Genomic DNA, 24,654 nt, shown 5'->3' on the forward strand with positions numbered 1-24,654 from the left:
CCTGAGAGCCCAGCCTCTGGCGTCTGCTCTCTCCCTGAGACCCTGGAAGCCACACTCTGCCCCAGTGTGCCCATGGCCCTCTGTCTGGCCCTCGCCAGGGCTGTTCCCTCTGCCTGTCACACCCTTCCCGGGCCCCCAGAGCTGCCTGTATCTGTCTTCCATGGGGAGACTTCCCCAACCCCAGCTCCTAGAGCTCCTCGCAACTTTTGTTGAATCAAGGAGTTGATGGTTGACGTGCCTCCCACGAGCATGAAAACCCCGTGACTGCAGGAGCTGCGTGTGCCTGGCTCATGGCGTGTCCCCAGGACAAGTACTTGATCAACAGGAATGAACCGGTCAATGGGCGGTCATGAGAACGTCACTCCGATCCCCCGATCTCAGTGTCCACAAGGGCCAACAAGGCAGGTGTGAAGTGCATCCTGAGGCTGTTCAGAGGCGCATCTCCAACTCGGAGCAGATCGAGAACCAGGAGAACCACCAACCCAGGGCCCTGGGCAAGACGCATCCTCACCTGGGCCCCTACCCGCCCTTGCATTAAATGAGGTGATTGCAAGTCTGGCTCTCCCCTGGGGGCTGCTGAGGTACCAGCAGGAACACGGCTCCCTCTCTCCTGGTCTCCACCGCAGCAGGAATAAACACAACCAACCTTCTAGGCCTCACTCTAGGCAGAGCCTCCATCCGGACGGGCCCACACAGACCTCACAGCCTCCCTACAAGGGGCGTTAGGATCATTTTCCTAGACAGAGGGATCAGAGAGGCTAAGGTACTTGCCCAGAGTCACACAGCAAAGAAATGGTGATGTGCCACAGTTTGAACAGCCGTTCCCTCACCACTCCACTGCCCAACCACGACTGTAGCTGAGAAGCCGGGGGCCTGGTGGCAGGGGCCCGCCTTCCCAGGCATGCAGGTCCCAGGGGGCTAGGGTGGCAGCGGGAAGTCAGTATTAACTCCACAATGCCGCAGAAGCAGATGCAAGCAACTGGTTCCTGCAGAGAAACTCAGCGAAACTTCCCCGGCACAGGAGCCCACATCTCGCCTGCTCCCAGCCCCAGACAGGGCCCTAGAGACCCTGGGGTTGCTGCATGGAATGCCAGCTCCTGGCCTGCATCTTGGAATGCAGATGAGATGCCCTTTAGTCCTCTGTCTGTGTCAAGGGCTGTGAACCAACAGCAGCCCAAGTAGAGCCTGACAGGGTCCAGCACGTAACAGTGGCTCCTTCCCACCTCCTCCACCTACAGAAACACCAATTCAGTTCAGTTCAGTTGCTCAGTCGTGTCTGACTCTTTGTGACCCTGTGGACTGCAGCACGCCAGGCCTCCCTGTCCATCACCAACTCCCAGAGTTTACTCAAACTCATGTCCATTGAGTCAGTGATACCATCAGGGAAACATGCCTCCTTCAAATACCCCCTCCACAGGGAGTCCTCCTGGATCTCACCAAGCCCGGTGCGAGGTCCCTTCTCTGTCCTGCAGCCCCTCCCACTCCTGCAGCCTGGGGCTGGGCCCTGCGTGGCATGGGGTGGAGGTGCACACCAGCTGCGAGGGAAGGTAAGGGTGAAGGGAAAGATGCTTCTCCCTCTCAGGCCCCAGGGGACCTGCCACTAAAGGATCCAAAGCTGCTGGTTCTGGGGCCACAAATGCCAAAGCAGGGACCAGGGGCAGCCGGACCCCAGCAAGGCCAGCAGCAGCCTCGCCCAGGCCTCAGCAGCTCCAACACGTGGCCTCGAGCTGACAGAGGGGCCACAGGGCTGAGCTGGCAGCCCGCCCAGGAGCCTGGGGAGCTGGCTGTCAAACGGGTTCTTTGGAGCCCAGCTGTGGGGCTGCATCGAGCCGCTCTGGGTGGGACGGGAAGGACACAGTGATGCCTGCTGCCCACCGTCCCTGCCGCGCTCCGTCCCACGCGCTGGGCTCTGGGCAGGGGGCAGGAGGGGAAGGGGACGCACCACACAGCAAAGAACAAAAATGTCTCTGTTCGTGGAAAGTTTGGTGCAGCCGCTCGGCTCAGCTGAACCCTCCCGACAGCTTTACAACAACCCTCCGCAGGTGGTGCCTGTTATTCCCATTTTGCAGAGGCAGCAGAGGCAAGCAGAGGTTAGGCGACTCGCCCAGGGTCACACAGCCCGTAGCAAGTGAGGCTGAGAGCTGAGCCCAGGCAGTTTGGTCCCAAAGCCATGCTGTTAACTTCTAAGGAATACAAGTTTAAAAAAAAACAAAACGTGTGTGTCTGTGTATGGGTGTGTGGGTGTGCAGGGGAGATGGGCTGTGGGAAACCACTGGGCAAAGAGATCCAGTCCAGAGTCCCCGGTCTGACACCTGACCCTCTGAACCCTTGACCCTCATCTCCCCGCCTCTCCACCTGCACCTCACGCTCCGGTCCTCCCCTCCCCTCCAGGCCTCCGCTCACCCTGGCTCCTCCTCCGACAACCACCTCCTTCTGCTTAAACACACTTCCCCTCCTGGTCTGAGCCCTCACAGCCTGACTCAGCCACCTCCTCTCTCGGCCTTGGTGCCAAGCTCATCACACCTCTGAGTGCCACGTCAGACCTTGTCTGGGACCCCACGGGCTCCCAGGAGGGTTTGTGGAGACCCTGTACATGATGAGGAAGGGGGAGGTGACCGCAGACACCTCCAGGGGCTCAAGGACAGCCTGGCATCTCACTCCTGCCCCATGAGGGAGCCTTGGCAGGGTGGGGCCACGTCCTGAACCTGCCCGCAGCATCCAGGCAGCAGGGGGTCACCTGCCGCATCAGCCAGGGCAGCCCAGGCTTCCTGGCTACTCTCAGTTGGCAGCTGTTTTCCCTGAAATCTCTGCACCCGGACAGACCCCGTGTCCCCTGGATCGCCCCATCAGCTCCCTAAGTGCGCTGCCCTGGCTGATGGCACAGCCTCAGGCCCTGTCCCCCTCCACGCCTGGGAATGCCCCTCTCCTCCCGTGGGGCTCTGGTCACCCCACCCCCTCCAGGGATCCCTCCACAATCAAGCCACGCTTTCAAGCCCCTGAGGTCTCTCTTTCCTGTGTATCCTCCTCCCCCTGCCAGTACTTGGCAACTTGTGGCCACTGCCAGCTGGGCCTCTAAGGGCCAGTCGGTCTACTCACCTGTAGACCCGGGACAATAAAGGAGTCCTCACGGAGTCAAGTTAGAGACAGTTCTTACGAAGGCTTAAGCCCAGGACCCAGCTTACTGTAATCACTCAGGGATGATTTATTGTCATCATCATCATTATCGTAATCTTAACACCATCATCATCACCACCATTACCTTCACCATCACCATTATCACTGCCATCATCACCATCACCACCACCATCATCATCACCATCACCATCATCACCTTCACCATCACCACCACCACCATCATCACCTTCATCATTACCATCATCACCACCATCACCATCACCTTCACCACCACCATCATCACCATCACCATCATTACCGTCATCACCACCATCACCTTCACCACCACCATCATCACCGTCATCACCACCATCATCATCACCTTGACCATCACCATCACCACCACCATCACCATCATTACCATCATCACCTTCACCATCACCATCATCACCACCACCATCATTACCATTATCACTTTCACCATCACCATCACCTTCACCACAACCATCATCACCATCACCATCATTACCATCATCACCACTATCACCATCATTACCATCATCACCATCACCATCATTACCATCATCACCACTATCATCATCATTACCATCATCACCACCATCACCATCACCTTCACCACCACCACCATCACCATCACCATCACCATCATGGCCACCATCGTTATTACTCGGGTTACTATGAACACACTGACCATCACGGAGACCAGTCATGACCTGTTCTCACCCTGATGCCCACTGAGCCAGGTGAGCCTAGGGATAAGGCCTGATTGCTCTGTGTCTCCAACAGGGAACAAACTCTCGATGCATGCTTGTGATCTAAACAACTGCTGTCCCCAGTACAGTAAACCAGGCGTTTGGCCCTCCATGGAAAGTCCGATTGCCTCTTCTCAGTCTGGCTAATCGGTCATCACTCCCACCCAGGCATCTTCCGTGTGTCAGAGGGACAGACAATAGGGCGATTCCTGGCGTATAGGATGACGGTTAAAAGCAGGGATTCTGGAACCACCTGCCTGGGTTTAATCTCAGCTCTGCCCATTCCTAGCTGTGTGACCTTCAGCAAGGCCCTCACCCTCTCTGTGCCTCAGTTTCCTCACCTGGAAAATGAGGATAATAATAGTACCTGTCTAAATGTGAGCCAGGATAGCATATTTAATTATCTGTCAGATATGGGGAAACCAAGGCTCAGAGAGTGGCAGTGACCTGCCCAGGGTCACGCGGCGTGAGGGGACAGCTGGCCCCAAGTCTCTCCATGGTTTCTCCCAGGCCCACCTCCCTCTGAGCACTCAGCTTCAGCTCCACCATCCCCCCCAACCCTCGCATAGCTTCAACGTCTCCAGGGCTCAGGACGGCGTCCAGCACACTCACCACGGGGAGCCGTAGATCCGGAAGCCCCGCACGGTGACCTCCGAGTCCTGCAGGTAGATGCAGTTGGTCAGCAGTGACTGCACATTCTCGTAGTTCTCGGGCTTCAGCTTCGACACGGATGGGAAGTAGTAGAAGTCCTGCTTGATGAGGTCGGCCATGAACTCCTGGTCGAAGGTCAGCTCGTGGTTGCCGGCGATCACGATCTTGTACTCGTAGGGCAGGCTGCCTGCAGGGCCGACACAGACACAGACAGACACACACACACACACAGGGCACCGCTGTTGGCTTCCGGAGGCGACAGGGCAGTTGGGGGAAGGGGGGCAGGCAACAGCCCCCGGGAGCCCTGACAGAGGTGACCCTCCCTCCAGACAGGTGCCCTCTGATCACCAACCCTGAGGTCTCCCTGCCCCTGTTTCTGCTGGGTGGCTGACTGAAGCCCCCCTGGACCAGCGGGAGGGGGCTGGGCAGCTTCCTGCTGGGCCTCTGAGCTGCAGGGGCCCTGCCTCATTCTCAGGACTTCCCAGCCTCTGGTTCTTCTGTCCACGGCAATTCCACCAGGGAAGGAGACCCTGCCCCCGGTCCCCAGCCCTGCCTCCCCGCCTCCCCATCTCAGGCCCCTTCACCTGGGGGCTGCAGAGTGAGTGGTTCTCCGGACGCTTGGTCTGTTCATCACTGCCTCACCAGTCACCCCGCTCCCCGCCCACCAAAAAAAGACTTCTCTTTTTTTGGTCCAAACTGCACAGCATGTGGGATCTTGGTTCCCGGACCAGGGACTGAACCCATGCCCCCTGAACTGGAAGGCAGAGTCTTAGCCACTGGATGCCCAGGGAAGTCCCAGACCCCTTTATAGGTTGCAGAAAAATAGCATTTCCTCTTCTCTGCTGTTCGTCAACTCAGGGAGATTGTCCAGTGACAGGCATGGGGGCTCAAGGGTTGACAGCTGGGGCTCAGACACTAACGAGCCACACGACTTAACCGCCTCTGTTTAACGGCCCTCTGCTTCCTCACCGGTGACAGGGGAAGAAAAATGTCTACCTCGCAAGACTGTTCTGGGATCAGGCAAGCCAGTGAATGGAAACGCAAAAAGGCTTTTGAGGTTCAAAAAGGAGTCAGCTTCCCTGGGCCAGAGTTTGCCAGCTAGAAGCCTGCAGGCCAGCCCTGCCCACTGACATATTGTTTGGCAAAAAAAAAAAAACAAACTTTCTCGTCTTTTTAAAATTTCAATTCATCGCCAACGTTAAAAATTAGAGAAACTCCCAGTAAAATGTCATTCTTTCTGTTTTCTAGAAATCAATCCATTTAAAATCTCACAATCTTGGCCCAGGCAAGTGCTAGGTATCTGAGCCTCCTTCAGTCAAGAAGCAGAGGTCAGTCTGGCGCAGTCCCAGCCTGTCTCTACCACTGACACCCAAGCCCGCCTCACTCATTTTAAGGCACTGGGGTTTATGGCCCGGGCCACAGTCCCTGGAGACACGAAGGGAACAGACCTGGCCCCTGCCCCTCGGTGCTGCCAACCAGACCACGGCACTGAGCTCTGCAAGGCCCCTCTGCCTCCCGCCTCACACACCCTCCTATCTGTCATCCCGGCCTGGCCCAGGGGTGCTGAGCAGTCTGCTTGTTCCCCTCGCAGGAGAGCTTCGGGGGCAGACAGGAGATATGTGGGCTTCACCCACCTCCAGCCCAAGCAGGTCCCAGCAGAAATCTGGAAAGCAAAGGCCCCACTAGGACTCCAGGTAACAGGGTGCAGAGATCCCCCCCCACCTCCAGTGATGCTCGGGCTGCCGGTGGGGAGGGGAGAGGGCCTGAGGGCATCACAGAGAGAAACCTGCCATTTCCTGGACCTCGCTGTTGGGCCAGCCACCCTTGGTAACAGGCTGGGTGCTTCCAAGGCGGGCCCAGTGACCTCTGGTCTCATAACTGGGGAACCAGGTTCCCACATCAGGGACCTGAGGTCCCACAGCAGGTAAGCAGGGCAAGTGATGCTAGGAGCTGGTCCAGCTGACCCCACACCTCTGGGTCAGCAGCTCAGATTCTTTCAAGGCCATCAGGCCAGCTCCTCGCCGAGCTGGAGTCACGGCTGGTGCGGCGGCCATCACGACTGCCTTCCGGCACTGGTTCTCTGCGTTTCCACGTCACATCACCCATCCGTCCCACCCCAAGTACCTCCCTGCACTAATTTATGTCATGTCTCTGACTGGGGGTGTTACTTAAACAAATTAGCAAATTACTCCAACCGTACAGTTTCATTTATTTCCACAGCTCCTGACTACCAGGGACTGGGGAGTGGGCAGGAGACGGTCGGCTCTCTCCGGCTCCTCCCGCCTCGGATCAGAGGAGGTGACTGAGGCTTCTTCCCTCCCAGGGGAGGACGCGCTCCTGTACACAAAGCCAGCCGGGGGCAGGAGCCCCAACAAGCCGTCATGGACACCCTCAAATACCTTCCAGTCGCTCCAAAAAGTGGGTGCTGCGCAGCCTGAAGGCAGGGGCCTCGTCCGTGTGTGAACACAGAGACCTCCCAGCACCACGTCCTCCTGAGCTGGAGGTCCAGCCCCAAGCACATCTGTCTGGATGTGGCAACTTGGACTTGGCAACTCACCAGCTATTTAACCTTCAAAGACACTTAAGCTACTATCCCCGTTTTACAACCGGAAAACAGAGGCTCAGAAAGGTTACCCAAATCAGTAATAAAGTGATACACAAGCACAGAGGTTACTGGACATTTAGTCTTTGTAGCTTGGCCTCATCAGACTCACCCTGAATCGGTACCACCACACTACACCGCTTCTCAGCGGGGAGACAGATCACTGGGAGGATGGATGATGGATGGGTGGGTGAGTGAGTGGACAGTGGGCAAAGATGAATGGATTACGGACAGATGGAGGCATTTACAAATCAGTCCACCCATCGTGAGATAGCTCTGTCTCCTTTAAACCAACTGATCTCTCTCTACCTGGATCCCGCCCTTCCTCCAAATTTTTCCTCCAACTGTCCTGGCGTGGCTTGTTTTTCGGGCACACAGAACAGCCTCTAGGAGGACATGCAGGCTGAGGTGGGGCCTCGAAAGGCAGGACGCTCGGGAAGAGCGGCTTAGGGACCTGAGGGTCCGCTCAGTTCCTGGGCCAGGTGAGCCTCGCTGGGTGGGCCAGGGGGTGGTCGCCCAGCCTCAGGCCTGGGAGAAGCAGCAAGTCCTTATGGAAACCAGCCCTCCTCCTGGCTTTTCAGAGCTGGTGAGCATTGTTATGCATTTGTATTCTGCGTGGTAACGTTCAGCCCATCTTTCCAAAATGCTTCCTTTCTTCTCAGCCAGCTCACTTGAGATCTTGGCATTTGCTGATCATGGCTTTGTGGGTGGTAAAAAAAAGACCCATCAGGTATACATCAGCAGAGCACTGGAAGATGACCATATGGTTCTAACTCTTCACTGGCCATCTATGTCCAAATAGACAGGCACCCACACAAGCAGTGAACACAAGCAGCAAGTGAGCGCAGGGTTCAGGGCAGAGAGGGATGCGAACAAAATCCACTACTTGCGCTTCCAAGATTAATCTTCCTCCAAAAGGTTACAATTCCTTCTCACTAACACTTCCCCATCCCATTTAACAGAAAATGCTTCCTTCCAACTGCATAATCTGTTAAATTCAACAAGATACATGCAAGCTTCCCCATAATCTACGCTGTTCCCGAAGCAGCGTGTGGAGCCCGGCGGGGTTTTAAGTGTCTCTGAATGCAGCGGCAATCAGACAAATACCCCCTTACGGCTCCCCCGCCCGCCCATCCCCAGCTCGCAGAAAACAGCAGAGGGGACTGGAATAAAGAGACAGTGTTAACAATCTCTGATTGCATTTTTAGTGCGTCTTTGACAGTTCTGTGTTTAAACACTTGCCAATGTCTGGGAGAGTCATGTGAGCAGACTTCTTGGGATGGCACACGGTCTAGAGCAACTCTGGAACACGGAGCCAGCCTCAAGCCATCATGGAGGCTGCATGTGGCTTGGGTACCCGCATGCTACTGCCATGCACGCGTGGAGGACACGAGCCGGCAACGCAAGAAGGGAATTCTGAGTGCAGCAGGAGCAGGCAGGGGAGGCTGAAGACGGGAGCCTGGGACAAGGGCAGGGCTGAGCGACGCCACACACTGCAGAGGCTGTGTTCCCCCAGACGCTGGTTCGTGCTGCTCTGCGCCGGGCACTGTGGTCAGCAATTCATACTCAATGCTTCTAGGCACCCTTAGAAAGCCAAGCTGGACCCCACCTCCGCCTCCGGGCTATCTGCCCTGGAGGGAAAACCATCACTTCTCTGAGTCCCGGCATCCTCATCCATAAAGGTGGAATGTTCAGGGCTCCTCACAGAGTTCTTAGAAAAATCAAACCGGGGAAGACACGTAAAGCCCTTGCATTGTACTTAAACGGCAGTTTGTTTTAATCAAGTGTGATGAGACTCGCAGACTTGGAAATGACTGTCCTGAGGAGGAAGGCAGGGAGGTGGAGGATGAGCTAGTGAATAAGATGGGTGGGCTCTGGGGGAGAGGGCTGATCCTCGATGTCTGTCCCCGGGCCCTGGGGTGACCAGGACAGCATACAAGAACCTTGGAGAGGACATGGCTGGGGATTGGAGGACGGGGGTGGAAAACTCGGGATCGGCTGGTTTGCTTGTGAAAGGTGTGCTCGACCCGAGTCCTTACTCTTCTCGGCAATGCATTATTAACTCTGGTGGGCTAGTCCCACCGGGGTCAGCCAGCCTCCAAGATGCCAAGTCAGAATTCAGAATACTGAAGGCTGGATTTATACAACCCAGATGGCAGCTGTCATCATTGTCTTTAGGGCTGGAAGGAGGATGAAATTCCATGCTCTACCAGGAAATCCAGCATTTTCAGGGCTTCCCTGGTAGCTCACAGAGTAAAAAATTTGCTTGCAACACAGGAGACCCAGGTTCAATCCCTAGGTTGGGGAGATTCCCTGGAGAAGGGAATGGCTACCCACTCAGTATTCTGGCCTGGAGATTTCCAGGGACAGAGGAGCCTGGTGGGCTGCAGTCCACGGGGCTGCAAAGAGTCGGACACGACTGAGCGACTCACACTTCCACTGTCACTCTTTCAGCAGGAAACCCAGAGATGGGAGCTGGGAGGATGGAGATGAGAAAGCAGACCTAAGGCAGTGAGGTCACCTGCCTGGGGTCACAGTGTGACCCTGGAATCCAGACTGCCGGGCCACGCCCGGGTGTTCAGACCCCCACTGTGGGACAGACAGTCCTGGGAGGGTGGCCCCTCTGCCAAGCTGCAGGCTGGCCCGCTCAGGCCCCGTGTGGGAAGCTCTGGATTTATAACCCAACACGAGTGCCCATGTTTAAAAGGCAAGTGCCATTTTTCTTCTGTTTCCTCCTAATAGCCAAAATGTTTAACTTTCAAACATTTGTTTTTCCTGGGAAATGTTTTAAAACCGGGAACGTTCAGTCCTCATCTTCTATTTAAATGCTCGTTTCAATCCCTACGGCAGACCACACATGACTTGAGGCTGATAAGGACAGTTGAAAGGTTTCTGTGTTCTTTCTCCCCCAAATTAGGCCTTCCGTAGCCAGAAAGATTTTGTGGGAACCTCCCCAGAAGTCACAGCTTGCCAGAACACGCAACAACCCCCCCTCAAACACTTCACAAAAGGCCCCTTGAGACCTTCGCCAGGGGCCCAGCTGGTGACCCTGTATGTAGCAGGCCTGCAGAACTCAAGGCTATGGCGCCCCCTCCAGGCCAGGCCCCATCGGTGCCATGACCTCACCTTCCCGCAGCACGACACACCATGCACTTCTGAGCTGCCTAAGGCTTCCTGACATTTGCTCATGCTGTTCCACCCACCTAGGACTCCCTTCCTGCCTTCCTCCTGAGCCAACTCCACTGTAACTCACCCTTCACCAGCAAGTGCCACTTCCTCCAGGCTGTCTTCCACGATCACCTCTTCCACCCAGCCCTGCCCAGCCTGCGCTCTCGCCATCAGCTGTTTTGTCCACGTCCCCCATCGGCCAGACGTCCTGACACTGGAACCCACCTGCTTCCTCTCTACAGCCGGCACAGGACTGGCTACACGGGGAGGTTCTCATACACATTCCCTGAAGCCCATGCAGGACTGAGGATGTGGGGTGGATGCTGAGGTCACTGACCCACCACGGGAGGTTCTGGAAGGACCATCGCCAAGATGTTGACCAGCATATCAGGTGGCAGACCCCACACTGTCATATCTTTCACTCCCTCAACAGACGTCAGTGGAGCACGAGGCCTGGGTGCAGGGCTGGTACCCAGAGGCGCCGGGAAGAGCCTGGGCTGGAGGCTGGGAGGCCTGGGCTTAGCCTCACCTCTGATACCACCTCCCCGGACCCAGGTGAGGCCTCCCCTGCTCAGGCCTCAGTTTCCCCATCGGTCCCACAAGGAGGTGACGCCGAGGTCCTGACCTCTGTTCAGCTTCCTAAAACCTTCCAGGTGATTCCGGGGTGGGGGCCCCTGTTTGATAGCGACAAACAGGGCCCACACAGGGCGGATGTTCTGAACACCCACGTCTGCCTGCTTGTTGCTAACAGCCTGTGAAGTCAATGGCAAAGGAATAAAAAGGTATGACTCTCGCCCGAGAAGCAGAACAAGCTATGGCCAGAGCCCCAGGCGGCTTGGGAACCCGGGCTCAGGTGCTCAGTCTGACCTAGAACATCGGGGAGCAGGTAGGCCCAGAACCCCCTCAGTCCTGTCACCATGCCCTTCACCCCCTAACCTCTGCAGAAAAGAGGGAATTTACTCTCAAGGAAAAACAATGGCTCCACAGAGCCCCACTTAGAGACCACCGGGCCTGAGGGAGGGTGGGCAGTGAGGCCAGAGCCTGAACAGCAGGAAGATGAAGTGAAAGAATGAATACGGTGACCATGGAGGCCCCAGGCCCCTTCCCCGACACACTCTCCAACTCTGGAAGCCAGCCTTGCACACCGGGGAACTCATCTCTGGGGAGAAAGACATGTCCAGGAGGAAAACCTACAGACAGCATCAGGGGCTCCCCAAAGAGACGGCCAGGGCTATCATGGTATATTCCCCCTCAAAGCACACACTCACGTATACACACAGCTTGTCAACAGCTTTGGGACTTCCCTGGAGGTCCAGTGGCTAAGACTCGGTGCTCTCAATGCAGGGGGCCTGGGTTTGATCCCTGCTCAGGAAACTAAGATCCCACATGCTGCAACTAAAGACCCCACATGCCGATCGAAGATCAAAGATCCTGCGATTGAGACCCGGTGCAGCCAAATAAATATTTTTTAAAAAACAGCTTTCAAATGTCTGGTTCTTAAACATAAAATATAGGGTCATCAGACCTCAGAGAAAAGCCTCCAAGCTGAAAATGGGCAGAGGCACAAATAAGAAGAAAGGAAATTGGAGAAAATGGGGTTGATGCAGGGAAAAAAAAAAAAAAAAAATATATATATATATATATATATATATATATATATATATAAATACAGTTATCACCATTGGCGAGATGATAGAAGACATTGTATCCATGAAATTCTAGCAGGGCACTCTTAACAAAAGAAATTAAACCATGCCAGGATATTTTCGTTTTGGTTAAAGAGTAGAAGATGTAGTTGAGGAAATCTCCCTGAGACTGAAACAAAATAACAATGAAATGAAACAAAAATCAGAGAATCAAAACCAGGGATCCCACATGTGAATGCTATGAAAGAGAAGTCAGGAAAAAAAAAAAGAAGGGTCAGAAATTTTGTAAAAAATCCACAGGATTAAAGACAATATTTGCTCCATTTAAAGGGTTACCATAATAATGAATAAAAACCACTCACATCTGAGACACACTGTCCAGAAACAAAACAGGTCATATACAAAGGATGAGATGTTCAATAGTGACAAAGGAAACTTAAAGAAAATGGAGCAACGCCTTTCACATTCTGAGGGAAAATGATCTGCCACCTACAATTCTACACCCAAACTACCAATTATGATGGAGGAAAAATACTTTTTGTGACATACCATTTGGCCAAACATTTATTTCCAGCGCATTCTTTCTCAGAAAGTTACTGAAGCATGTGCTCCACCAGAATGAGGGAGTAAACTAAGAAAAAGGAAGTCACGGGGTCTCAGGACCAGGGGCTCCCAGGCAGAAGGAAGGCAAACGGAAATGGTGAAGGGCGATCCCAGGAAGGTGAGTGTGCCGAGGCCTGGGGGGCAGCTAATCCAGACTGGGGCAGGGGTCAGAAGCTCAGGAAGTACAAGAAAAATGAGCCAACAGATGGTCCAGCCCAGCTCACCACACTGCTGCGAGGCATTTAAAACCCTGCAGGAGACAGGGATGAACCACGATGGGTACACGGAAAAACAAGCAAACAAACCAGTTAATTGCTTTACGAGAAACAATAGGTTACATAGTGAATATTCAACCAAAAATTGTGATGGGACTGTAGAAAAAGGATCAGAGATGTGTATATATGGATAGAGAGACTAAGTGTCTAAGTTTTCACTATAAGACATAGAAAGGAATCTCTAAAACTGAAAAATAAAACGCAGCAATACGAGGTTGTTACTTAGAGACACCGTTGTAATAAAGCAGCAGCTACCCAATATGCATAGGGAATAGAAATCACTAGAGAGAGGACTGCTAGCTTTACCATAAGCCTTGTAGCTGTTGACTCACCACACAGATGCATTACCTTAACAGGTGGCTCCGTGGTAAAGAATCTGCCTGCCAAGGCAGGAGACGCAGGAGACACCAGTTCGATCCTGGGCCGGGAAGATCCCCTGGAGAAGGAAATGGCAACACACTCCAGTATTCTTGCCTGGAGAATCCCATGGACAGAGGAGCCTGGCGGACTATAGTCCAGGGGGTTGCAAAGAGTCAAACGTGACTGAGCAACAATAGGGAAATAAATAAAATTGCAATGAAATTAAACGAAGGCATCGGAGGCCAGGCACTCCTCACCTGCCTCCGACCTCTGCCCAGGGCAGCCTGATCTCTCACTTGTTCTACCTGCTGCTCAAAATCTAGAACCAAATCAAACGAGGCCACAGTTGAGGCTGGTGGAAAGACAGAACAGGCAGAAAACCCGAACTGGTTGATTCCTCTGAGATTCTGAGGGTATAAGTGCTAGGATGTCTGGCAACCAGGTTCAAAGGCAGATGATCCAGCCAAGCAGCTCCTCACCTGGCAGGTCCGACAGCCATGACTGACATCGCAGGTGTCACCTGCTGAGAACATGAGACAGGCTCCCCCGTGCCCCACATCTAACCCTCACAACAGCCCCACAAGATGGGCAGTAGCTTGGCGGATGAAGAAACTGGGGCTCAGTTAGGTTAAAGAAGTGCTAATGGGTAAACACAGAAGTGGGAACCTGAACCCTGATCCATCTGTAGCTGAAGCCACGATTTCCCCATTTCTGTCACAATCAGCCAGACATATTATAACACCAAAGTGTTTGCATTAAACATTTCTCAAAAAAAAAAAAAAATGGTGCCATACACTTAAGTCCTTGTAAAGCCTCCTGCGATGAGGAGCTCTCAATGACTTTATTTTAAACAACATAATATTTTCAAGATATCTTGTGGCTTTGTAAACAAACCTTTAAGACCATTTTGAAAAGCAATACAGATTTTAGAACAAATTAAACGAATTCAGCAAAGGTGCAGGATACAAAAACAATGGGCAAGACAATCAGTTGCATTTTTAAACACTAACAATAAACAATCTGAAAAGGATATTAAGAAAACAACCCTATTTGCAATAGCATCATAAAGAATAAAATACATAAAAATAATTTTGACCAAGGAGGTAGAAGATCTGTATGTAAAAACTCCAAAATTTTCTGCTAAGAGACCAAAGACACCAATAAGTGGAAAGATATCCTGTGCCCATGAATTGAAAGACTTCATATGATTAATACACCAATACTGCCCAAAATGATCTACAGATTCAATGGAATTACTACCAAAATTTCAATGATGTTTCTTTCAGAAACAGAAAATCCATCCTAAAATTCACATGGAATCTCAAGGGTCCCTAAATAGCCAAAGAAATCTCGAAAAAGAAAAAACCAAGTTGAAAGTCTCTTACTTCCTGACTTCAGAACTGACTACAAAGCTACAGTAAATAAAACAGTATGGTATGGGCATAAATGCAAACACACAGATCAATGCCATAGAAGAGTCCAGAGATAAATATATATGGTCAAGTTATTTTTTACAAAGAACCTAAGATCATTCAATGGGGAAAGGATAGACTTCAACAAATGGTGCTGGGAAAACTGAACATCCACATGTCAAAGAATGAAGCTAGCCACTTAATCCATGCTTCCTAAGTCACTTTAGTCATGTCTAACTTTTTGTGACCCCCTGGACTGTAGCTCACCAGGCTCCTCTGTCCATGCGATTCTCCAGGCAAGAACACTGGAAACGGCTGCCAGTCCCTCCTCCAGGGTATCTTCCCGACCCAGGGATCAAACCCGCGTCTCTTGTGTCTCCTGCATTGGCGGGTGGGTTCTTTACCACTAGCGCCACCTCAGAAGCCCCAGCCCCTTGACACCATATGCAAAAATTAACTCAAAATGGAAAAACGATCTAGAGGTAAGAGCAAAAGCTATAATACCTTTAAAAGAAACCATAGGAGGAAAGCTTCCTGACACTGGATTTGGCAATGATTTCTTGGACATGACACCAAAAGCATGGGCAACAAAAGAAAAAATAAATCAAAATGTAAAACTTCTACACATCAAAGATACCACCAGCAGAGTGAAAGGCAACCCAAAGAATGGGGAAAATATATTTGCAAATCAGATTATTAGTGAAATGAACACAGAACTATGAGATAATAACCTCACATACATCAGAAAGGTTACTATCAGAAAAACAGAAAACAAGAGCTGCTGAAGATATGGAGAAATAACAGCCCTTGGGCACTGTTGGTGGAAGAATAAAATGAAATAGCCACCATGGTACAGAAAGTTCTCAAAGAAATTTAAAACAGAACTAGCATATGATCCAGCAATTCCATTTCTGAGTACATAACATAACAAATTGGAAGCAGAGGCACAAATGGGCATTTGTACATTCATACTCACAACAGCTAAAACGTGGGAAAACTCAAGCATTTGTCAGCAGATAAATGGACAAATACAATGTGGCCTATCTGTGCAATGGAATATAATTCAACCTTTAAAGGGGAGGAAATTTTGACTCCATGCTACAACATGGGTGAACCTTAAGGATATTATGTTCAGTGAAATAAGCCAATCAAAAAAGAACAAAAACTGTATGATTCTACATGTAGGAGATCTTTGTAGTCAGATTAACAGAAACAAAATAATCCTGGATACCAGATGCTGGAGGGGGTAGTGTTTCATGGATACAGGGTTTCAGTTTGGGGAGCATAAGAGTTCAGGAGACAGACGGTATGATGGCTCCATGACAGTGTGAAGGAGACAGACGGTATGATGGCTCCATAACAGTATGAATGAAGTACATGCCACTGAACTGTACAGTTGAAAAAGGTTACAGTGGTAAATGTTATGTATATTTAATCACAAAAATTTTTTTTAAATAATCTTAGAAGAGAACTGAGTGCCTTGAATCCAAGGTAGAACATTAGGTTCCTGGAACTCTGAGAGTCCTCGAATCTTAGAACCCTGGTGGCCAATCATTCTGACCTTGGAAGCGAAAAATCCTAGAACTTTGGAAGTCATCAGCGTTTCAAGGTGGAAAGGGACTGAGTGGCCATCTGAAGACTGGGCCCCCTTAGCCTCCCCACTTTATAAAAAAGCCCTAATTGAGGAGTTCCAGGCCAGGAACTCTATACTTGCTTCTACCCTTCCAAAAAATTCCCAGCATGGATTTCACCTGGGATCTGACCACCCTGGATGAAAGGCAAGGATACAGGGCAGAGACCTGACCCTCATGTTACTGAACAAACATTTTCCAAAAGGTTCTTCTGATGCCTTCTGACACCTACAGATAAACCATTTAAAGGGGGAAAACTGATTCAAAACAATCTTCTTTGCAGTAGGAGCTGAAGTAATTATTTGAAAATGATGAAGACAAAAGATTCCTATTTTTAAAATACTTCTTAGTGAAACCAAGTGTTTTAAAGCGATGTTGAAGCTGAAACTCCAATACTTTGGCCACCTGATGCAGAGAGCTGACTCATTGGAAAAGACCCTGATGCTAGAAAGATTGAGGGCAGGAGGAGAAGGGGATGACAGAGGATGAGATGGTTGGATGGCATCTCCGACACAATGGACATGGGTTTGGGTGGACTCCGGGAGTTGGTGATGGACAGGGAGGTCTGGCGTGCTGCACTTCATGGGGTCAGAAAGAGTCGGACATGAGTGAGCGACCAAACTGAACTGAACTAAACTGAAACATTTTGAAGATTAAGATACAGGAGAGTAAAACCCTCTCACCACCTTTGTGTATGCTTTCCTTCATTCCACAGTCACTCTCCTTGGTTGTAATAAGTGCTGGACCCTCTGTGCTGGGAGCTGGGGACAGAGCAGTTCCCCCCTCCCCAGTCCCTTCTCCCGTAATCTAGTGTGGGAAAGACACAGGCAAGCAATTTGGGATCTGTAATGGGAGTGGTGGTCTTCCCAGGTGGCGTTCGTGGTAAAGAACCTGCCTACCAATGCAGAAGATGTAAGAGACCTGGGTTCAATCCCTGGGTCAGGAAGAACCCCTGGAGAAGGAAATGATAACCCACTCCAGTATTCTTGCCTGGAGAATCCCATGGACAGAGGAGCCTGGTGGGCTAAGCCCACAGGGTCACAACGAATCAGACGTGACTGAAGCGACTGATCACGCACGTGTGCATGCAGTGGGGTGGTACCAAGACCTAGGGAACCATACACAGCAGTGAGTTTTCCTTTCCCCCATCAGAAGGGAGGGAGGCGCTTCAAAGGCGAATGAGAGCAGGATCAGAGAAATAGGAGCTCTCCAGGCAGACGAAGCTGGGAGGGGCCTCCAGGAAGACTACACCCCACAAGCAAAGACACGGAGGTGGGAAAAACCCACCTGCCAGGTATTCGGCAACTGCTTAAAAACCCAGGGCAGATGAGAATGTGAGAGGGGGCAGGTCTGGGAAGGGACAGATGGGGTCACAGCAGGAGGGGACGCCCGCAGCTACCCAGGAAGGTCTGGACTTTACCCGGGACACAGCAGGGAGCCAACAAAGTGTTAAAGGGAGAGGGGTTCCGGTTGGATCAATGAACAAAAAACTTCTTTCAAACACCAGTATGACAAACGCTAGTCTGGAAAGTGACTATTTGGAGCGGCTGGGACGCCACCAGAGAAAGCCCCGCTTTGTCAGCTCCACGCTTCCCCTTCAGTGTCACGGCTGTCAAACCAGCCCTGAATTAGCTCCAAACGGCCTTCCCAGAGCGCTCAGATCTTCATTTGCATCGTGCACACTTGGAAAGGTGTGAAATCCCTTCTTCTTAAGAGAAATCAAAAAAACAAACTTATACACTTTTTAAAAACTGATTTTCTTTAAAGCAAATTCTATAGAACTAAATCCTAGCTTTTAAACATCTGATATCTTTTTAAAAGGAAGGCCGAGAACTTCCCCGGTGGTCCAGTGACTGACTCCATGCTCTCAGTGCAGAGGGTGTAGGTTCCATTCCTGGTCAGGAAACTACATCTCATATTCCACAGCTAAGACCTGACACAGCCAGATAAATAAATATATAATAATATTTTAAAAAGGAAGGCATCCTTGCCTGATATTAACAATAGTAATTAAAACTCCCATAGGGGAGTTTGGGGGAGAATGGATACATGTATATTCATGGCTGAGTCCCTTCACTGTCCACCTGAAGCTATCACAACATTGTCTGTTAATGGAGAAAAAAATGTGAATGAACATTGTATGGGTAAGAGTTTAAATCTGGTCCATCATTTAAAACAAAACCAAACAAAAAAAAAGCTCCCATCAACTGGGTATCTGCTTTTTGCCAGGCACTTTAGATGCATTCACAAAACAGCCACAACAAAAACAGTGGCAGCATTTATTATTATGTGAGTAGCTCTCAGGTCAGACCCTGTGTTGAGCCCAGATCAGTCCCTGCCTCACAGAGCCCTCCCAGTATCAGTCCCATTTTACAGATGAAAAAACTGAGGCTCAGGAAGAAGACATAATATGCTGAAAACCAGGTGGCTTGGAAGAATGGGGCCACAGCCCACACTCAAGGGGGTCTCTCCAGATGCACATGCTTAAACAGGATCCCGCCTGCAGTGTCTTATTCAATCCCCACAACAGCCTACAAAGAAATGCGTGTTAGCCCCACACTGCAGAAGAATAAGCTGAGGCCCAAGAGAGTAATCACTTTCTCAATACTCCCCAGCAGGCATATGGCCGAGCAGGGTGGGGGAGGCAGTCCTGCCCGCTCCAAAGCCTGCATTCTCTCCACTGTCTCTTCTCTCACTTCTGGATTTATAAATAATTTAATTTATAAATAATAAGTAACAATATTTAGTGCCTACTGGGAGGCTGGTGCTGTCCGTGGTGCTGAAGATGCAACATGACTGAGACAGACAGCACAATCCCTGCCTTTGAGGAGTGAACCTTCCTGGGAATTAGCAATAAAGGAACAAAGAATTAGGTACTAGGTCAGGTGGGGATAACAGATATGGGAAGAAATAAAGCCAGGTGAGAGGGACAGGGCACATTGGGATGGTGGGGGGTGGCTCATGTAGGGCCATCCAGAAGGGCTCTCTGGGAAGGTGACCCCTGACATCCAGGACCTGGGTGACCCCCAGGAAACTACATTCCTACAACAGGTCTCCAGCTTCTCATCTGTAAAGTGGGGATGACATTACTCAGGACCCAGGCTGTTTGTTTCAAGGGAGAAGCAAGCAAACAACATGAATGCACCTTTAAATTGTAAAGTGCTGGCCAGAAAAAAATCATTGCTCAGCCCTCATGTAACCTGTATACAATGCTTTGTAGCAAAATGTGGCTTTCACATATGAAACATAGAGTGTCGAACCTTCATGTGTCCTGCCAGCAACTTAAATATGACTTTGTGAATTGGTTCTGATGCTATAAAGTGTTACTTCTAACCACAAATTCTAAAACAGACTTGGATAGGAGGAATCTGCTAATAGAAAGGGCATGGATTTTCTGAATATACAAGGTCACCTTGAAAGTGAAAGTGGTAGTCATTCAGTCCGACTCTTTGAGACCCCATGGACTGTAGCCCCCCAGACTCTTCTGTCCATGGAAATTTCCAGGCAAGAATAGTGGAGTGAGTAGCCATTCCCTTCTCCAGGGGATCTTCCTGACCCAGGGATCGAACCTGGGTCTCTTGCATTGCAGGCAGATTCTTTACTGTTTGAGCCACCAGGTATTAAGAAAAGAATTTTAAAGTTTTAAAAGAGCCTAGGCCTTGGGTCAGAAATCTTGATTCCAATTTTATCCACTATACAATCTCGGGCAAGCTCTCTGCCTCTCTGAGCTCAGTTCTTTCATCCATAGAGACAGTAACAGCAGACTCTTCAAGGGGTTGTCTTGTCCCTACAGTAGCCATTAACCCCCTGTGGCTATTTAATTTAAATTAATTGCAATGAAATGAAACACAAGAGTCAGTTTCTCAGTCACACTAGCCACCGTTCAAGTGCTCAATATCCCCAAGAGACAGGTGGCTGGAGCACTGGACAGCTCAGGCTCTGGCTACTCACCGGCTGGGAGCTGGCTAGAAATTCAGAATCTCCAATTGATACCTACAGGGCGTTTCATCCAAAACCAGCAGAGATGACTTTTTTCTCAGGGGCACATGGAACTTTCCCCGGGATAGATCACATCTTGGGTCACAAATCAAGCCTTGCTAAATTTTTAAAAATTGAAATCATTTCAAGCATCTTTTCTGACCACAATGCTAAAGACTAGATATCAGCTAAAGGAAAAAAAAAAAAAAAAACCTACAAAAACACAAACATATGGAGGCTAGAAATGCAGGATCTCCAGCCCATCTCAGGACCACCAGACTGAGACCTGCATCTTAACCAGATTTCCCGCCACCTCTCCAGGGAATTCTCAAGCACCTGGCGTCGGAGCAGGGCTGCCTGGGAGAGACCAGGGTGGGGGCTGGGGGACGCTCCACGAGAAGGGGCAAGCTCTGTAAGCCATGGCAAGGATACCAGGACAGGGCAGTTCCCACAGCCTCTCTAAGTGGTGGTCACAACCTCCAAACCAAACTAGTCACCGGACCTCTGACAAAGGCTGGGCTGAGTCCAGGTGCAGGGGGCAGGCAGAGGAAGGTGGTATAGACAGAAAAATGGAACCTCTCAGACATTTCAGAAGTGTGTGCACAGGGGGATGGAATATTTCAATTCTGTGCTGGGCAGGATTTTCTGGCTTGTTGACTATTCCTGTTTTGGAATGAAGTCCAACATGAAAATGACATTTTAAAAAACCCACAGACTGATTTCATATCCAAACACATCTCTCCATGTTTGTAGAAAAAAAAAAAAAAGCATACTAGCAAGAGAATCTTGCTTCCCCTAACTCTCGAATGGCCAACCAGCTATTTCTCTTCCAACCAATGATTTCCTCCAATGGTTCCACAGCCCACAACCGGCGCTGATGAGCAAAAATGCACTTCAGGGCAAAGAAGAAGGTTCACAACAGAAAACCCAGCAAAACCTCAGAGCACAAGTTGTTTTTAACCCTTCGTCTCTCATCGGCACAATCACCAGTCTGGGAGGAAGGCCTCGCCATCCTCCTCTGGATGGACGCGGACCCCCAGATGCAGGGCGGGTGAATCACCAGCTCTCCATCTCACACACCTGGGAGGCAGCTGAGTGTCTCACCTGGTCATGCCTCCTTGACATCATGGCATTTTCTTGTGTATGTTCCTGTGGCATGGGAGTCTTGGCTGTTTTGCTACCCACCATATCCTGGGCATCTAACAGATGCCCTAGACTAGGGGAGGTGCTCAGTAAATGTACGCTGAATGAACAAAGGGGTGCAACCTAACAGCAAGTAGGAGCTCCAGCCTTGGACTCTTGGACAGCCTGCCCCTTTGAGGTGGAAGGCCTGCACCCCGCCCTCCACTTGTCCAAACACTACCCAAATGCCAAGGTCTCCCTCCTCCATGAAGCAGCCCCACCTGCCTACTCGGTCCCCACCCAGCCCCCATGGCCCCCCTGGCCCTCAGGCCCTCCAGGAGCACCCCAGGCCCCCTGCCTCCTTGCCAGTCCTCGAAGGTCCCAACTCTCCGACTCAGAGCTGCTGCCCTCCACGTCAGAATGCCCTCCCTGATGTGGCCGCGGCCGGCTCCCTCCATTCTGGTCTCTGGTGCCACCTCATCAGGAGGTGACGTCACACCCTGTCCCCTTACCCCTGACCCCCCAGCATGTTACAGCTGTTTGCCCACGCCTGTCTTCTGCATGTTCACTGCTGCATCTTCAGTGCCCAGAATTGTACCCCACACACAACAAAAGGGCTCGGCAAACGTCCGTTGAGCAGAGAATCAGGTGCAAATGGGAAAACACAGTAATGACGGTGACTGCTGTGAGGTGGTGTTAAAAAAGTAAGATGGCAAACTCCAGACAACAAAGATACATAAGACAGTGTTAAGAGGGGGTGTGGTGGGTACATTCCAGGGACCTTCAGGGAAGAGTGGAAGTGTTGATTAATTTTAGACTAAGTTGGATATGCATATTAAAATATTACGAGTTTCTGCTAAACAAATCAAAAAAGAATGGAGAATTTCCAAACCAGTAGAGGGGAAAAAAAGAAGCTTCAATCAATCCAAACAATAAGCAGAGGAAGGAGACAGAAAGCACAAAATGAATGACAGAAATGTTTTATGTACTGGAAAAGACTAAATAAATATTCATTATTTTTTCTATTCACATTATTCAAATCAAAAATCTTTACCAAGGTCTCCCTACACAGAAATGACCAGAACATAGGTCTGATCCTCAAGAGACTCACAGCTGAAATGGACATCAGACATTGCTAGAGGGGATGGACCAATCAGAGGGACTGACACATGTCTTCCACAAAAAAATCACAGCCATTTGCAAATGCATCTACCTTTTTTCACCCTGGCCCCCAGGAAGCTCAGGGTCCAGAAGAGAGAGCCCATGTGAGCCCAGGTGTTGATAGTCTAAGCCCTCCCTCTGAATTGCTCTGATTTCTTTTTCTTAATTCTGGCTCTTAATTTATCACCAACACTCTACCATTTTACCACTCTTACTGTTTTTTATAAACCATCTCAAATCCTCTCACACAAGACGAGATATAAATAAGCAACCAAAAACCCAAATGAACAAAAAACACAAAAAATAAAACTAAGGAAAAACTTTCAGAGAGCCCATACCTTTCAGAGAAATGCATCTGTACCTTATTTAAACATTTAAAAAATTAATATAAAGCAAAGATTTTTAGGATGACAGTCTTAAAAAAAAAACAACCACAAAACATGTTTGAAATACACACACACACACACACACACACACCCCTGCAGTGGGTCTCATTTCATTTCCAAAGCCATTCTGTTGTAAATAGATAATTAGCACTTAAGCACACCTTTCAAGGGGTTTATACATTAACATGAAAATACTGTAATTACAGCTGGCCAAAATCGCTTGACTACCACTTAGAATTCTAGATTTTTCATCTTTATTAGAAGTTAATTTTCTCTCTTTTAGGCCCTGAAACACAGCTTGGCTTTGTGAGAAATTTTTTTTTTGGTGAAGAATAGAGAAAGTTAATTTTTTGAATGAATACCAAACCTCTGCTCTCCTCGCCCTCCTATTTTTGATCTGAGCATCAGTCTCCCTCTTGTTTATCAGTCATGCTGGCCACTGCACTTACACATGACCAAAATCCCTTGACACCAACCCACTCCCAAGCAGAGACAGCAGAGATGATGTGAGGCGAAGAGTCAAAAAAATTTTTTTTCTTTTAAATATTCAATCTCTAATCTTTGCAGGAATAGCAACCTCCTGTGTCTGGAGAACATCTGGATCAGGCCTTTTTATCCAAACGAACAAGCAAATGAGCCAGAATCCGCTTTAAGTCTAGTGTGCACATCCACGGATGATTATTACGAGCTCTCTAAAAACTGGAGTCATGTGTATGTGTGCACTTGGTTGCTCAGTCGTGTCTGACCCTTGTAACCCTGAGGACTGTAGCCCACCAGGCTCCTCAGTTCATGGGATTTGCCATGCAAGAGCACTGGAGTGGGTTGCCATTTCCTTCTCCAGGGGGATCTTCCCGACCCAGGGATCAAACCCCAGTCTCCCGCATTGCAGGTGGATTCGTTAACCATCTGAGCCACCAGGGGCGCCCACTTGGTGACGAAGGCCAGCCCACCTTGTGCCAGGCCTGCCGGGTTCCATGGACACCTGTTAACCATCCCCCAGCCCTTCAGCCCGTCTCTCCCAGCAACCTCTCCTGTTGAGCTCATCTCCACGCTGTAGCCGAACCCCCGCCCCACTCTCTGTCCCTTGGGCCAGCTCCAGGTCCACTCCCAGGTCCCCCTGCCTCTCCTGGGGCCCCAGCGTCCTCCTCCACCTGCTGTGACCATGCACCACCCGGAAGCCAAAGGAGTTGCCAAAACACCGAGTCACACCATTCAGTTCAGTTCAGTCACTCAGTCGTGTCCGACTCTTTGCAACCCCATGGACTGCAGCACGCCAGGCCTCCCTGTCCATCATCAACTCCCGGAGCTTACTCAAACTCATGTCCGTTGAGTCAGTGATGCCAGCCAGCCATCTCATCCTCTGTCGTCCCCTTCTCCACCTGCCTTCAGTCTTTCCCAGCATCAGGGTCTTTTCCAATGAGTCAGTTCTTTGCATCAGGTGGCCAAAGTATTGGAGTTTCAGTTTCGGCATCAGTCCTTCCAGTGAATATTCAGGACTGATTTCCTTTAGGATGGACTGGTTGGATCTCCTGGCTGTCCAAGAGACTCTAAGCCCCAGTGGCCTCTTTAACACTCAGGATAAAATTCACATCTTCGCCCTCCTCATCAGCAGACCTGGGCCTTCCTCCCTGGCCTCTACCATCTCTGGGCTCAGCCCTGCAGACCTTGGGCTGCAAACCAGGCAATTCACGGCTAGGTCCTTCTCTGCTCATGGGTCTTCTTTTAGGCCATCCTAAACCATCTACTCTGGGAGTTGGTGATGGACAGGGAGG

At 50.3% G+C, this 24,654-nt stretch overlaps 1 protein-coding gene across 3 annotated transcripts in view; it reads right to left on the reverse strand.

Annotated features, from left to right (window-relative positions):
* The window catches only part of MPPED1 (metallophosphoesterase domain containing 1), a 79,306-nt gene that overhangs the window by 22,902 nt on the left and 31,750 nt on the right, over positions 1 to 24,654 (reverse strand). For all 3 annotated transcript variants that reach the window (XM_043882113.1, XM_043882111.1, XM_043882112.1), the window contains exon 4: positions 4,500 to 4,725. In XM_043882113.1, coding sequence (XP_043738048.1) covers positions 4,500 to 4,725 — 226 coding nt within the window. The remainder of the gene's footprint in view (positions 1 to 4,499; positions 4,726 to 24,654) is intronic.

The sequence above is a fragment of the Cervus elaphus genome, chromosome 22 (genome assembly GCF_910594005.1).
Source record: "Cervus elaphus chromosome 22, mCerEla1.1, whole genome shotgun sequence".
NCBI classification, from domain to species: Eukaryota; Metazoa; Chordata; class Mammalia; order Artiodactyla; family Cervidae; genus Cervus; species Cervus elaphus.